At 46.7% G+C, this 15436-nt stretch overlaps 1 protein-coding gene across 1 annotated transcript in view; it reads right to left on the bottom strand.

Annotated features, from left to right (window-relative positions):
* Positions 1-870: 870 nt before the first annotated feature.
* Positions 871-15436, bottom strand: part of LOC147186238 (copine-8) — a 32757-nt gene continuing 18191 nt past the window's right edge. Inside the window, exons 7-20 of the mRNA XM_086102971.1 lie at positions 15315-15378; positions 15122-15225; positions 14745-14849; positions 12927-12968; positions 12155-12230; positions 11552-11605; positions 11385-11446; positions 7441-7487; positions 6865-7046; positions 6550-6677; positions 5523-5625; positions 4661-4718; positions 4500-4573; positions 871-4209 (exon numbers count right to left, since the gene is read on the bottom strand). Coding sequence (XP_085959097.1) covers positions 4021-4209; positions 4500-4573; positions 4661-4718; positions 5523-5625; positions 6550-6677; positions 6865-7046; positions 7441-7487; positions 11385-11446; positions 11552-11605; positions 12155-12230; positions 12927-12968; positions 14745-14849; positions 15122-15225; positions 15315-15378 — 1288 coding nt within the window. The 3' untranslated portion in view covers positions 871-4020. The remainder of the gene's footprint in view (positions 4210-4499; positions 4574-4660; positions 4719-5522; positions 5626-6549; positions 6678-6864; positions 7047-7440; positions 7488-11384; positions 11447-11551; positions 11606-12154; positions 12231-12926; positions 12969-14744; positions 14850-15121; positions 15226-15314; positions 15379-15436) is intronic.

Below are 15436 nucleotides of genomic sequence, written 5' to 3'. Positions count from 1 at the left end.
CACCTTTCCCTGCGCTGCGCGTCCCCCCCCCCCCCCCCCCCACGCTCCTCCATCAATCCAGCCATCTCCTCCCCTGGCCTCAAGGGATGCTGGGAAAATGGAGCTATTTATGGCAACCTGAGGCACTCGAGTTTGGTGTAAATACACGTTTGTGTGTTACACACATTTTTTTTTTTTGATGAGTATGTCACGATCGTGCATGGCGCAATGTTGGCTTCAATGTGATACCAGCGTAATGATAACGCGCCGTGATACAGAGTGTCACTATCGCGCTAAACTAGCAGTGGGATCGGTTCCCATGGAGTGACGGTGAGAATGTGGGTACGAATAGTCGTTTGTCCGGCGAAGGACCGGCGACCAGTTCAGGGTGTAGTCTGCCTTCCGCCCGAGGTCAGCTGGGATCGGCTCCAGCGACCCCGTGAGGATAAAGCGGATTAGAAAATAGATGGGATATGACCCAACACGGAAGGTTAAGATCTTGGTCTCTAGCATGCGTGGACTTCAATTTAAGTGTTGCTTCTTCTTTGGACGCCGTAGGCAACTAGCGCCACCTGCATGCCATCTGGTGCTTCTCCAACAACTCTAGTGTTACCTAGATGTAAAAAAAAAAAAAAAAAAAACATGTTAGCGATGTATTAAATGTAACAGGAACATAACTGCTGAAATCCCCTATTTAAGTTTGCAATTTTGTGCTATGGTAAGCTAATCAGTATCTCACTCATCTCAGAAGTACCCGCTGAGTTATTGTGATCCCAATCCACCTCCGACGGAGAAACGCAGTGTATTTTGGTACTTTTGGTCTCACGGGGGGGGGGGGTGCATTCGCCTTCCCTCAAATTTGAGTCTTGAAGCAGGCATCGACCTCAGTCACAGATTTTCATATGAATATTTATTTAAAAATCCATAGTTCAATACAGAAATAGTCATCTATCATATGTAATAAGACAATCAGTGTTCAGCCATGCTTTCTCTGATTATGAATCACTGTTAAAGAAAAAAAATAAAAATAATAATAATAAAAGACATCCACCCCTCCGATAATAAAAAAAAGTAAGTCCAAAGAAATCACATCAGAACGCAATAGTCCACAGACACAAAATCATTTCTCCAGAGAAGGCATCGCACAATTTCCAGAAAAATAAAATCAGTTAAGGCCATGTTTGTACAATTACTTTTCATATCATATACTGTACTTCCAAAGACACCGTTGTAGTGAACCCGAAGGAACGGGCGCATCCTTTGTAAAATCGTACATGCAAACATAGTGCACATTTGTTTCAAAGATACGACGAGCACACGATCGTGTATTTGGATAGCTTTTCAGTAAACAAAAGTCTTTTTGTGTGTTGACGCCTCACGTCGTCTCGTCAAACACCGGTCGAAAGGCAACACACACCCGCACACAAACACAGAAGTTGCGCTCGTATGGATTCATAAAGGACACGAACAGGCTTTGCCGTTTATGTTCATTTGTTTTGAAAAAGGACTGCGTGAATTTGTTTCGCATTTCTTGAACCGCGCTGCGGATTTGTGTCAACTTTTGTCTCGATATACTATTACATTCATGTCAAAAGTACGCCAACGATGGCGGGTTGCGGAAGGATGAGCGGTTTTCTATAAGAACAACAGAAAAGCTATTGAATTGGATTTCGTAGCTTATTGTTTGGCAATTTCCGTTCATCCGTTTCCTGCTTCCAATTCGCTTTGGCGAGTGCTGTTCTAACCAAAACAAAAAATAAATACAGATAAACGCACCCCCCTTCCCCTTCGCCCTGACCACAGTCTGCTTGTACTGACCGAGCACGGCGTCGACATACGAGCATGCAGGTAAAAAAAAAAAAACACTCTGTGGCCTTCCCACCCCGTGACAGTAAAAATAAAGTCCACCCCGAACCACCGCCGTGGCAGCGGATCAAAACAAGAGCGTTGCCGAGCGCCGTTAATGAGCACCCTTATTCTGACCTGCCGTCCTAATGATGTGTCCAGCTATACCTGCAACGCGGTCGGGGGACCAAATCCACGCACGCAATATCCACACGGACACACACGCAGGCCTCGACTGTGTGTCAGCCATGTTTGGCACTGCTACAGGAGAAGAAAGCAGGTCGAAATTTGGCAGAGGTTCACCACCGTTTGCTACAATTTCATCATAGATATGAAACAATAAGGAGCGATGTGCGATGCTTCGAGAGATATGTCATCTTGGTCGCGCGCGCACGCACACGTCGATATCATTTTAAATGGAAATACATGAGGTACTTCAGATTGCCAACGGGATAACAGTAACGTCATACAATGACGGATTCCTTCGCAGAAGTGGAGAATGCCAGCTAAAAATGTTGCATTCTTTGTCAGTTTAAATACGTTTTTTGTTTTGGTCACATCATGACAATCGATATTTCACATAGTTCATACGCTGCTCAATCGCTTCACATTCAAGGGAAAAGAAAAAATGTTTTTCTTTGTTGGGGGGGGGGGGGGGGGGGACAATAGACAAAATGTGTATTTTCTTTGCGTTTTTGACCACTGGGCTCTTTGTGCTCAAACAAAGTTTGTTGGAGAGCAGCTGCTGTCTTTGTTGAACATTTGAAGTGATGTTCAGACGACACAACAACACACACACACACACACACACACATATATATATGTGTACGTACGTACAAACCCCCGAGCATGTGGGCATCACTGCCAAGGCCGAGAAGAGACAGAGAGCAACTATGTTTCCATTCATTAAGAAAGTAATGGATACAAATAAAAGCAAAAATTCCACACAAAGATTTTCTTTAAAAATGTTTTCCATTGGTTAACAAGCCGCACAGAGTTACTTTTGAAAGGCAGAAAAACAAACAGAAAAAAACAGAGAGAAGATACACACTATGTTCTCGTTTTTGTAAATATTGTCTTTTTTTTCTCAGAAAAGAATAACATGTTATTCGCATGACAATTTCGATTAAGAATCTGAATTTGTAATTGCACCATTACAACTTTTTTTTTAAACTTCGAAATAGGCAACTTTGTAAAATTCTTATGGCATTTAGGGGGTAGACCCGGTCATATATTTTACTTAATTATTAGTACATATTCCTCATAACAAATCCAATAGGTCAACTGTGGCCTTAACTAAAGAGGTATCGTCGTCTTGAACTCATTCCCTGCCATTGACGGTCACAGACGTCAAAGATTCATTTTTACTGGGCTGGCAGTGAATGGGCTTTAAAAAGGCAAACTAAACACGACGGTACGTGTCACAAATGGACAGAAACGCAACAGAGAGCGGGGAGACTTTCCAAGGAAGACCGACGCAGACAGAGAGGCGACGGGGACGCCTCTGCATCGCAGCACGCACACGTTCGCTCACACTCAACCCACCTCGAGACAGACGCATGGTTGGAAGAGGTAGTGCAGGGCCGCTATATGCATGCGCGTGGTCTGGGCTACACTCATGCAAAAGGGGTTCATAAACACCAGGGGTACAGTAGAGTACAGTACAGCACAGTACGGTACAGAAGGGCTACCAGGACCTGCACTGCTGCTACCTGACGCACATGTCAGGAAAGAGAGAGAGAGAGAGAGAGTATCACAAGCTTGATATTGAAAAATATAAAAGTATGAACAGTAAAAATTCTTACTGTAAACAGTGGGTTAGTTTGCCGGCCAAAAGAGACAAAGAGGTTAGTTATTTACAGCTGAAATTAGTGTTTTTTTTGTTTTTTTGGAGGGGTCTGGGGTCATTCCTTTTTTTTTTCTTTTAAATTCAAAAGAAACCTGCTGCTGCTTCTTTTCTTGTCAACATCCAGCTTTTTTTTTTCCAGGATAAAAGATTCCAGGCAGTGATAGGAATGCTCGACAGTGGAAGTAAACAGATTGGGCTTCTTCAGCCCAGTCCGCTCTCCTGGCTCTGCATGCAGCTGTTCCAGAACACCAAGAACGAGCACAGGGATCCACGTCACACGAGCATGGAGAGCGGCTTCAAAAATGGACTCTGGAAAATTCAAAAAAAAAAAAAAGCTTTGCTTGTCTTCATATTTGTGTTTGGAGGGGCTGTCCCGGAGGCGTGTAGGGAGGCGGGGCGGGCGCCGGCTTGATCCCGCGGGTCCTCATGTAGGAGAGGAACTGGTCGGGAATCTCGGCCAAGACGTCTTTGGCGAGGCGGGCCATGCTCAGGATGTGATTCCCCGTCCGGTCGATGTAGTCTCGGAATGGGACAAACTAGGGAAGGAGAAGAAAATTCATTTCATAGAAATTTTACGGATCAAACACACTCATGGTATCGGTTACTTGGTATCGATGTCAGTGAGTATTCAAGAGTGAAAATAAGTGGCTGCAATCATCCTACTTAGCACCTTAATTTGCAATCTTTTAAGGATTCACTATGACAATATCGCAGAATTCTGCCCAACAGGTGTGGCGTTAACATCTGGCTGCTGTGTGCAACATTGGCACACCCCGCCGTCGTGAATTTTTTTCTGTTGTCATTCTTGAGGATTCGGACTACATACCTGGACAATATCTCTCTCTGCATATCTTCCTCGGGATGAAATTCGGACCTCGTCACCATCTAATTCAATCATGGCTGATGACAAGAAAGTGAAGAGGGGGGGGGGGGGACAATGAAATCCTCACGGCCTTGTCAATCAACCATTTCAAATGCTTTTCATACCGTCAAATTCGGCAGGTCCAACCCCCACGATGATGATGGACATGGGCAGGCAGGAAGCCTGGTCGACACGTGGAGAGAAAAACAAGTCTAAATTCCAAAAGTACGTGTGAGCCGGCGACGTGTGAACGCGTGCGTTGGGACATCTTCGGGAACGACGTTACTAATAATGCACCCCGAGCTCAGCAGACAGCCACCAAACGGCCAGCGAAGTGTGCGGCGCGACGCGTTGACCTCAGGCTACCGCGCGGTAGATGATCTTATGTTTTGAAGCTCCTCTGTAAAGGTCACACATCAGGCTAGCTGCCCTCCGCACTCGGCCATGCTTTCTCCGCGGAGAAGGGCTTTATTATTATTATTATATATATTTTTTTAAAGATTATATCCCCTCCCCCTCAACCACTATATTCGACAAACATGCTAGCTTCCCTCCGGAATTTACTTTGACTTGACAGTGATGGAGGGGATGGACGTAGGGGGAATAACAGGCGGTCAAAATGCAGGAGCGGGCGCTGCAAACATAACAAAATATCAGTCAAACCCTCTCTTGTTGCATCATTAATGTGTTTGCGCGGCGAAGAACAGCGCTTCGAGGGCGACTAATATGATTCATATGGAAAAGCAACGGTATATGAAATGTAAATATATTCAGAGGAGTCATCGCCGGAGAGAGCAAGTCGAAAAATACAGACGCAGACACCCCACCCGCGAGATGGCGAGAAGACCGCGGTGTGCGAAGTGCCGCTCATTTACATCCACGTTGCGCAATCTCCATGCAAGCGCCGTTTTTGTGGAGGGAAAAAAAAAAGTAAAAATCTTCCCAGGGCCCAGCTCTTGCTATAGTATAAGTAAGACAGGTTCTTACATTCACGATAGACTCCTTGGTCTGGGCCATGTCTGAGATGACGCCGTCCGTGATGATGAGAAGAACAAAGTACTGCGACCCATCCTTCACAGATGCCGCATACCTGCGTCGAAAGAAAAACACAGAACAGTGAACAGAGAACATAAATGTCGCCCTTTTTCATTTCTATCCTAAAAATAGGAACGAGACATTCATATGCTCTTAAACAGATGTCTTTTTTTACTGCAACGACCTCCGAGTCGATTCCACGGCTCAATAAAGGCTTCCCGCTTACTTTCGCGTTCGTACGACCTTTTGACTCAAGGCGGTTGCTTGCACACGCAGTGATGATTTAAGCCACCTCGGAAGCACTTCAGATTATGCCCCATTATGGTTTGTACACAATGCAGCGTTATTTTACACGTCATGGAAAAATATGGTCTATTTTTCAGAGAGCTGGAACCGATTACTCTCATTTCAATTCATTTCAATAGGGAACGATTATTTGAACATCACCCTAGTGTCGTTTGTGAGGTACCGTTTATTGTGCCTTCTCCCAGCTCGTGGAAGCGCATTTAATTGTTCCGTCTGTCATTCTAAATGGTTGCCATAGATAAATGAAGACATCGATACATTTTGCAAGGAATAAATCATCATCTTGGAACTAACTAAGCCGAACTGAATTAGCGCCCACAACAGTGACGTGCGAAGCCATTGGGTACAATTAACGCGCGGATGTAATTGACATTTACTGCGAGTGCATTCCATTTCCATAACTTCAGACTGCAGAATAAACAGAACACTAATGATTTGCTTTTCTCATCAAGGTTCCCTGCAGCAAAAAAACAAAATGTGCCATCAAAAAGGTTCCCTCTATGTGTGTGAGGGGTTTTTTTTTGTTTTTTTTCTCCATTTCACACTTACCTACCTAGAAATATTTCCTGCAAAGAGCTTATTACGGACCACCTGACAGCGCATTATGAGGAAAAAGTACTCGGCGTGCCTTTTGCCTTGATGTGGAGTCTACAAGGGCACTTGAGTGCAGTACCTGGCTACATGGTTCACCACGGGGGAAAAGTTGGTGGGTCCGTACAGTTGCACTGACTTCAGGCTCTGGTAGTAGGCTTCCATCACGCCATCTATTCCCGCACAATACGGGTTCTGAGGGTTCCCGTTCTACGTAGGAGAGAGCAGACATTAAAAAAAAAGAAAAAGAAAAAAAAACATTAACTCATTCAGTACCAGCCAATTCTAGACCAAGTCTGAAAAGACGTTTAAAAACGTCTTTGGGAGTGAATGAGTTAAATGGTGTTCCCCCCCCCCCCAGCCCCCCCAATGACATGGTAGTTCTAATTGCTCTCACCAAAGCAAACTCGTGGGAGATCCGCCCATCAGGCGGCAGCTTGGCACCAAAGCCCAGCGCGGGGAACATCTTGTCGCTGTCGTAGTCCTGAATGATCTCGCCGACCGCCTTGAGGGCCATGGCGTAGGCGTTGAGCTGGTAGGGGCTCATGTAGTGGAGTGAGGTGGGCTGGGCGGGGTTACCTGGTTGATGAGAAACAACGAGATTTGTCATTGTCATAAACATTTTTAACCAGAATCATTAAACTCGTCAATTCTCAAATATTATAAGACGAACAATTTTAAGTCAAATAATTTTTGATTTATGCAATATTTGAATTTCTTCAGATGGTGAATTTTGGTTTTTTCATTTGCTGTAAGATATGACGATCGGGGGTCTGCAAAATGCAAAAAAAAATATTTCTCTCTGTGTGGAGTGAACCCATTTGAGTTTCTTTTTTTTAATTCAACACTTGAAAAATTCCACCTTTGAAACTCGAGGGCACACGGGGTCACGCCCGCTCGGCAACAATCGATCGAGCGCTCCCTCACAGTCCTCATGCGGGTCCTCCGAATGCGTGTTTACCAAAAGACTCACCGTTGGAAGCTGTGAAGTCAATGGCCACGGTGAAGTTAATCTGCGTCCTTGGTAGAGAAAGAAAGGCAGGGAGAGGATTCATTAATCAGTAACAGTCTCAACCCCCCCCCCCCACCCCCCTTTCCTCATCCCTGCAAACAAAAACCCTCGATCTGCCGATGCCATTAGGCCGAGAACACAAAACAGGTATCCTTCCTGCGGATTTGGCCGTTAATAGCAAAACCTGGGACCCCAAACGGCTTGGATACGAGTGCCCATATTGTCTGAACTTGTTAACCTGCAGCGAGCGGATGTGGTCAGCCTGTCAGCGCTTTTTCACACCGAGCCTCAACCCCCGCCCCGGTTCTCCGTTCACTGCCACTCCAACACGCTGCGCGTGTCATCTCGCGGTTGGGAGCAGCCGGCAGCATCATCCTATTTGTCACCTCGGCGGGCCAGAAGAAGCGGAGGCTCTACAAGCCATCCGTCGTCGTGACGGGACACTCATTGGTCCGGGGGGGGGGGGGGGGGGGGAGTCAGAGATGGACGGCGATAGGGAGGAAATCGAGTCAGGGGAATACTCTTCTCTTAGGTGACCATTTTAGTGGCTGGCAGTACATTTGGTACTTAAGCCTTCACTGGGGATTTACCGACTTAATCAATCTTTTTAACAAACCGTACGTACGATACAAAAAATGCAATTCCGACACATGTATCATGCGGAGCGGTTCCGAATCATGAAAAACAAAATATATCTACCAAGAAAAAAAAAAGGCATCAGATATATTCTTTAAAACAGTTGAGGAGGAAAAAAATGGGAATTTTGATTTGCAGTCTAGGGAAAAGCAGCCCCCCCCCAAAAAAAGAAAAAAAAGTTATATTTTGAAAAGTAGGAGAAAAATGATTCTGGCGGTCCTTTTTTGAAACGAACGTCCGTCATAATTAGACGCAACTTTTCACTCCGGGAAAAGAAAAAAGGCTTTGCGTGCTATGAACACCTGCGGCGCCGCTGGAGGGGCAGGCCCGATAGCCGTTGCTAGGCAACAGCAGTCTGCAAAAGTGGACGCTTTCATCCGTCTTAACCCCCGCTTCCAATAAGGAGCGTTTGCCTCGGCCGTAAAACAACGTCGTCTTTAATTGCGGCTCGGTTTGTCACATTAGGATGTCCGCAAGTGTTGAATTTGTCGAAACGAGGACGGCTTTCCAAAGGGGAGTCCACTTTCCTCCGAAATCGGAGCGCCTGCGTCGGCATGAATACGCAGAGTAAAAAAAAAAAAATCTATTAAAAAAAGGCATCTCAGGTGGCGTCCTGATGAGATGCCAACAGATGCTGCTGCTTGGAACGCGTCCAAGTCGCCGAAGGAGGATGAAGAAGACGTCGTCTATGCATTAACAAGTTTGACAGCAGCAGGCAGGGAAAATCTAATTGGACCTGACATCTTGCATCTGAGTTGCTTTTCAAATTTCAATCCCCCCCCCCCCCCCCCAACACACGCACACACAATTCTTTGTTCCGCCGCTGGATGCCTGCTCCTCTTCCAAATGACATCTCACAATGCGTTCAATACGGGGCACGGTTTCCTCCAGCTTCTATTCTGGTTTCAATACTCAATTCCGCAGGCAAAATAAGGGGAGACAATATCTGTCGGCGTGAGTGACAGAGCAGCCATCAGAGGCACGACTCCAAATGAAAGATAGGGCCAACAACTGTTCCATTTTCATCCCGGGCCTCGTGAATAGATGCTTCTTTGTGCGGGGGCCATGGGGGGTTCCAACGCTTAAGCGGGCGCGGTGAAAAGAACGAGCGCGGCGGCGTCAGCCGATGCTCCAGATCGAGACTTCCCCAAATCAGCCGTTTATGCTAATGCGGCCAAGCCGATCATGCTCCTAATGAGGTCCAAATGAGCAATTAGCTGATTGGGTTGAAGCGCTGGAAAGAGCTGCCAATCAAAAGGAGAAGAAGAGCACAGTGAGGCGTTGGATGAGCCAAAGGAGACAGAAGGGAATTTAAAAATAGACGGCGCACTGGGGATTTCGGGGAACGGCTTGAGTGATTTCACAGTATTTGTGTATGCAAGCGTGGGGCATGTTTGTGTCAACGAGTCTGCCCCATTCTGCCACTCGGACCGTGTTGCGCTCCATTTGGGTCTCAAACAGCGATAGACCACTTGGCGCTTGATTTCGAGCGCGGACTTGCGAAGACCGACCGGGGCTTACAAGCGAATGACCTGCGCGGAGACGGCATTTCTCTCTCTTTAGAGGACACGCGGCAAAAAAAAAAAAAAAAAAAAGCGCGCACGTGCAGCGTGCAGGGCGGGGCTGCGAGCTCGCAAGATGAACAGCGACTTGCTCAGTGACATTCGCTCTGCACACCCCCCCCCCCCCGCCACGTGATTCAATACCTTATTGATTTCTTTTGAGAAGCTCAATTGTGGGAAATCAACAATAAAGTCTGTGTACAAGGTACACGAGGTGGACAAAAGTAAAGGGACACATCGTTGCCTACGGGGGTGCCCAACCTTTACTGAGTCAACTTTTTTTCTTTTTTCTTGAAAGGGTGTTTTCAGGTTTCAAACCAAAGGACACATGGGCGAAGACATTGAAATTTTGCCTTTCCTCCCTTGACATTCTCCTCGCTCCTCACGAGAGCAGCCCCTCAACGCTCGGCCGCGCACGTGCGGCGAGTCACGTGAGCCGGCGTGGAACCACCAATGCAAGACCGCACCGCAAAGGGAAACGGCGGCGTCTGCTCGACTTTGGCTGGGTCATTCGGTCTTGTCCTACTCACAAGAATACTAAAATATTCATCTGAGGGGGGGGGGAAATTCGATTTGGCGGACTGCAGATGGCATGGCGGGGTTTCGGACGGGACACTACGGTGGCTGACGGAGCTCATTCCTTTAGCGGTTGAGGAACGGGTTGACAATAAAGCTTTTTGGGGTATTTAGATTTTGGCTGATATCATCCGTGTTCGAAAAACAGCAATCGATATGAAAAGCCTGGATGTAGAAAATTGAAACCGTCGAGCATCGTCCAAGACTGAAGCGTCGTCCTGAGTGCAATGCGAATGTGAAATGGGACAGAAAATGTACAATGTGTGCAATTTAATGTAAATGTTTATTGTCATTGCAAAAAGAAATATATGCCGTCGTGTCACTGTCTCCTTCCCGTATTTGGTCGCGGCTACATCACACGCGAGCAAAGCACCATTGTCGCGTTTTAGCTTTTGAGGTCGGACTTGGGACTTTTCTCGCGCCTTCCTGCTCAAATCTTCAGAGGCACTTGCGACGTCGAAGCCCTTCCGCGGTTTTGCCACGAGGATGTGTAAAGTGGGTCGGGAGATGCTGGAGACTGTTCATCCTGGCAATTGCTCCTGTTGCAGAAAAGCACGCGCGCCGAATTAGCTTCCATGCAAACTCTGGTTTCGTGGTCATTTACAACCATCACCGGGGGAAGGATTTAGCGACGCCAAATGGGGAAAAAAGAAGAAATATCCAAGTAGCGCCTTCATGACCAACATTAATATAATTTTTTAAAAATTAAAAAAAAAACAGATCAACTTTACTAATGACTGTGAGCTAATGCTAACACTCTAAAGGTCGCCCGCGAGTTGCATGCAGATATTTGCGAATATCACTTACCCAACCGCTCAAAACTGGGCCGTCTTCAAACTTTCAAGCCGTCCGTTGTCAATGAATGCCACTCGGATCATAACCGCCGCTGCGGCGACTTCTGTGCGCCGACTTGAACTTTATCGTTCGGGCTATTTTGCTTTGTATTCGATTCTTTTCCCTCACACCGCTTTTTTTGCAATGGCGCTCTCACTTGTCGAGCTCCGTTGGCCGCCGTAAGACGGGGTTAAGGACGCCCAGCGTGAGATCACTCATTAAAGGGATACCACCCCAACCATTTGATAGCCAGCATGTCTGGGGGGGGGGAGAAAAAAAAATTCATATTTCACCCACCCTCCCTTAATGTAGTCCAGGAAGGTGACTTCGATGTCCACGAGGAATGACAACAGCGTTACCTTGGAGAGAAAAGGGGAAAGGGTGGATCCAAGTAAGTGACAAAGTGATGAGGTATTTGTTTGGGGGGGTCGAGTGGGGGGGTGTTTTTTTTCCTTGCTGCTTACCGTTCCAGAGTTGAGGTATTTTTTCTTTTTATCTTTCTTCTTTTGATTTACCACCTGGAAAAAAAAACACACACACAAAAAAAAAATCATTTGTTCGAATTTCGGCACCGAGTTCTTCGTTCTTTAACAGAGACTGCAACTTCTGTCAACGGTTGCAATAAATCTTCAAAGCTGAAACGCACCTGGACAACTGACCTGCGTAAAATCTATATTCAACACGAGTGTCAAGCAGGAAAAAAAAAGAAAAAAAGCTTCGTTTCCAATAACCAAGGTTGTTCTGTCTGATAAATATGATGGCGAGGTTGTTGCGAGGAGAGATGGCCTTGGGGGGGGGGGGGGGGGGGGGTTGAGGATTTATGTGTTCAAATTGAGTCTGAAGGTGAGGAGGAAAATGTGGCTTGAACACACAAACAGAGGCGATGAGTGCAAACTGCACATTCCAAGATGGAAAAAGCCGGGATCAAAATATAACAACAATCATAATTTAAAAAAAAAAAAAAAAAAAGAAATTAAAGAGTTGTTTTTCAAATTGAAGCCTCGCAAATTGCATTCTAACACGCTAACTGTCGGAACGTCATGAATCGTGACTGGCTATGCGCTCACCTCGTAGACGTTGAATTGGCTCTGCCCTCTGGATAATTCTCTGTAGCTGGTGCTGAACTCTCCAATAAAGTCATGACTGCAGGGGGGGGGGGGGCAACAACGAGAATGAGATACGATGTCTGGCAACGTACTCGAACAAAACGCATCTTACATTTATAAGTGAGAAATCCTGCACTGTTCGGATGAAACCGTTTTTTTTTAAGAGAAAGTCCTTTCTTCTTTTTCATAAAGCTTTGGGTTGACTGCGACGCGGTTGATTAAGCACAAACAGTTCTATTGAAACTTCTAAAATGTCACTGCGCTCCCCTTGTAAAGAAAGATCAACGCTGGTGCCGAATAGAGAGGAGTTGAAATGATAAAAGGAACAACTCCTCGTTAATATGCAGCAATGTCAGTCAGCCAGACTCATCACGAGGCTTTCAATTTGGGGACGACCCAGCGGAGTAAAAAGCTTTCCAGCGCTTTTTAACACAACCCACTTGGCGACTTTGTCTTTTTCATGACATCTCTCACAATTAGAATTTTATTTCATTTTTTTCAGGGACTACAATAATGCAGACTAGGGCTGGATAAATATTTGCGCGGCCACGGCTCACCGCGGGCAGGAATTCTCCAATAAGTCTCGGATGCCGACACCTCGCCAAAATGTAATCACCTGTCCCAACCCCCGGAGGCTTATCTGTGATTAAATGTTCATTTGACTCCGCGATGAACTTTTAAGTAATCTTCCGAGAGGCAAACACGCATATTACCTCGGCGATGCAAGATTTACCTGCCGTCTCTGTCCCAGTCGTACACCTCGACCTTGATTGTTCTGTTAAAATAGAAAAAAAAAAAAAGAATACAATGAGGGTTTGTTTTTCTTCTTCTTCTCGAAAGAGACTTTTACGTTTATCCCGACGAAATCAGTTCCTGCGGCGCTCGAGGCGCCGCGGGCGCTTTGTTGCAAAAAAAAAAAAAAGGCAGCGTCATTAAAGCCCGCCGAAAGACAAAGCTGTATTTGTCTGCCGCGTGGCAGCCCTCATTAAAATGGGAAAGACGTATGATCGTGGATCGCGTGACTCAATTTGATAGGAAAAATGCTCATTTCTTTTGGTTGGCGTCGCCGCAGATCCCTTCGGCGGCTTATCTCGATCTCCAAACAGCTGCACCCGCCTCCCGTCATACGCTCTTCCTCAGACCAAAATTCATTGGCTTTCCGTGTGCCGCCGCGGCTTCCGAGGATATACCGTACGTCGGATGGATCGTCTGCCCGAGGCGGATACGCCGCATTATCGTGGTTATCTCCCAATATTTCAAATAGAAGCGTCGTCTCCTGCCAGGCGGGGAAAGAGAAACAAACAAGGATGAAGAGAAAGCTTTAGCGTGGGAGTGAGGATCTTTATTAAGGGGAAAACGGGGGTGCATCTAATGAGGCCCGACTTTTGGTTTTTACTGTAACCGCGCTGCCACGCGGCTTCCTCGATACAAATTGCATCTAATTGAAAACACCCAGAGCCGAAGCCCGCTTTTCCCATCCCTCTCATCTTTCAATAAAAGGCAAGGAGTCGAAAGCCGAAGCGGCGCTAATGGCCCTCGGAGCTCGGCGTGGGCGGCCGGATGAGCATCATTACAGGGAAGGAGGTAATAAAGTTAAGGAGCAGGCTCCTCATAAGCCGGCGCACGCGCCGACACTCGACTCTCGAGATGGATGAGTGGTTGGGGTGGGGTCGACACCAGCAGCACAATGGATACCAATGGACCAAGTCGTACTCATTACTGGCAACTTTTTAACAGGACAAATGAGGTGGGGCGCTAATTCCCAAATAAATCTCTCTATAAATCGCAACTACATTTTAGGGATTAAATGGGCGACAAAGTGCCATACAAGAGGTTTAGTTGGCCCTTATCTCATGCCACAGACGCAACAAAAGAGTGACCGCGTGGGAGTGTGCGGGGCCCACTGGGCATTTGTGCACTTTTGGTTGCCCGAGTAACCCATTGATAAGGCCTAGCTTGACTCCACTGCCCAAAGAATCCTATTGTGCCCACAAGCGCACTGTACGAAATCGCTGTTGTGTGATCCTGTACTACTGTCGGGCAGACAAAAAAAAAAAAAGATGGGAGAGGCCCCCCCCCCCCACCCACCCCCATCTTTCATTTGCAACTCGCAGAACCCGAGAATGAATATCAGCACCTTGGACAGCAACACTCCAGTCCAGGTGGTTGCAAGTAAACTGAACTTTTATTCTCAGCTGGAACCACGTGACGTCTTAGCGTTGGCGCTGCGAAATTACCAAAACGTAGTTTAGTCTGCCTCCTGCGCAGATTCAAACCGCGCCTCGCGCCAGACTTGCACTGAACATGGAAATAGTGCCCCGTGTAGCTGTTCACAGTCGTGGATTCAATGAAAACATGGCCAGTTTTTAACATGCCTATTTGTCGAAATATTTGCGATGAACTCATTCGGTACCAGCCAATTCTGGAGCGAGTCTGAAAAGACGTTTAAAAACGTCTTTGGGAGTGAATGAGTTAATATTCTGCATCAGGCTACCGCGTATCATGCACTCCGTTGAGCGTACATTTTATAGCTGGGAAAATGCTGCCGTACCTGTCGTAGTCCCCGTTGCAAAGGGCGCGAACGGGGATTTTAAAAGCCTGCCACACGGGGTTCAATGTGTTCTTCACCACTTCTGTTTTGTGGCAAATGGTGAACCTGCAGAGAGAAAGATCGGGGATAAAAGATTAGCGGGGCGCCATGTAAGTTCGGCTAACATAAATACACATATTTCCTTACCCAAGCCCCCCCCCGTTCACCCTCACTCAAATTGTTGCACATGTTGTGCGCAAACATCACCTCCTCCAACCTGATTTCAAAGACCTCTTTGGATCCCGAGGGAACGACAAAATCAATGAAGCCAATTTCCTCTGGATGCAGAGGAGGATTAAAGCCCCCCTAAAGCGAAGTCGAAGAAAAGAGCAACGCACGTGCTGTCCTCGTTGCTCCTGTAGAAGACCAGGAAGGGGTCCGACTTGCCGAAAAAATCCTTCTTGTCCAACTTGTTGCCGCAAAACTGCATCATAACCGACTCCTGGCGAACACGCGACAAGGGCAAGGCATGACTCGCGAGCAAGGTTATGCGTTCAATCGTCGGAACCAATCATCAGTCCGTCCCCTCACCCTGCAATTGTTCAGCTCCTCGGCTTTCACGATGATAGTGCCGCATTTTTTGCCGGAAATGCCTCTGTCAACAAAAACAAAAGATATATATTAGCCGTGATGTCACTTTGATCGTACGCCAT

The sequence above is a fragment of the Hippocampus guttulatus genome, chromosome 22 (genome assembly GCF_054856545.1).
Source record: "Hippocampus guttulatus isolate MCC_2025c chromosome 22, RoL_Hgut_1.0, whole genome shotgun sequence".
Classification (NCBI taxonomy): domain Eukaryota; kingdom Metazoa; phylum Chordata; class Actinopteri; order Syngnathiformes; family Syngnathidae; genus Hippocampus; species Hippocampus guttulatus.
The sequence above is the reverse complement of the archived record's forward strand: the minus strand, read 5'-3'. Positions and strand labels throughout refer to the sequence as shown.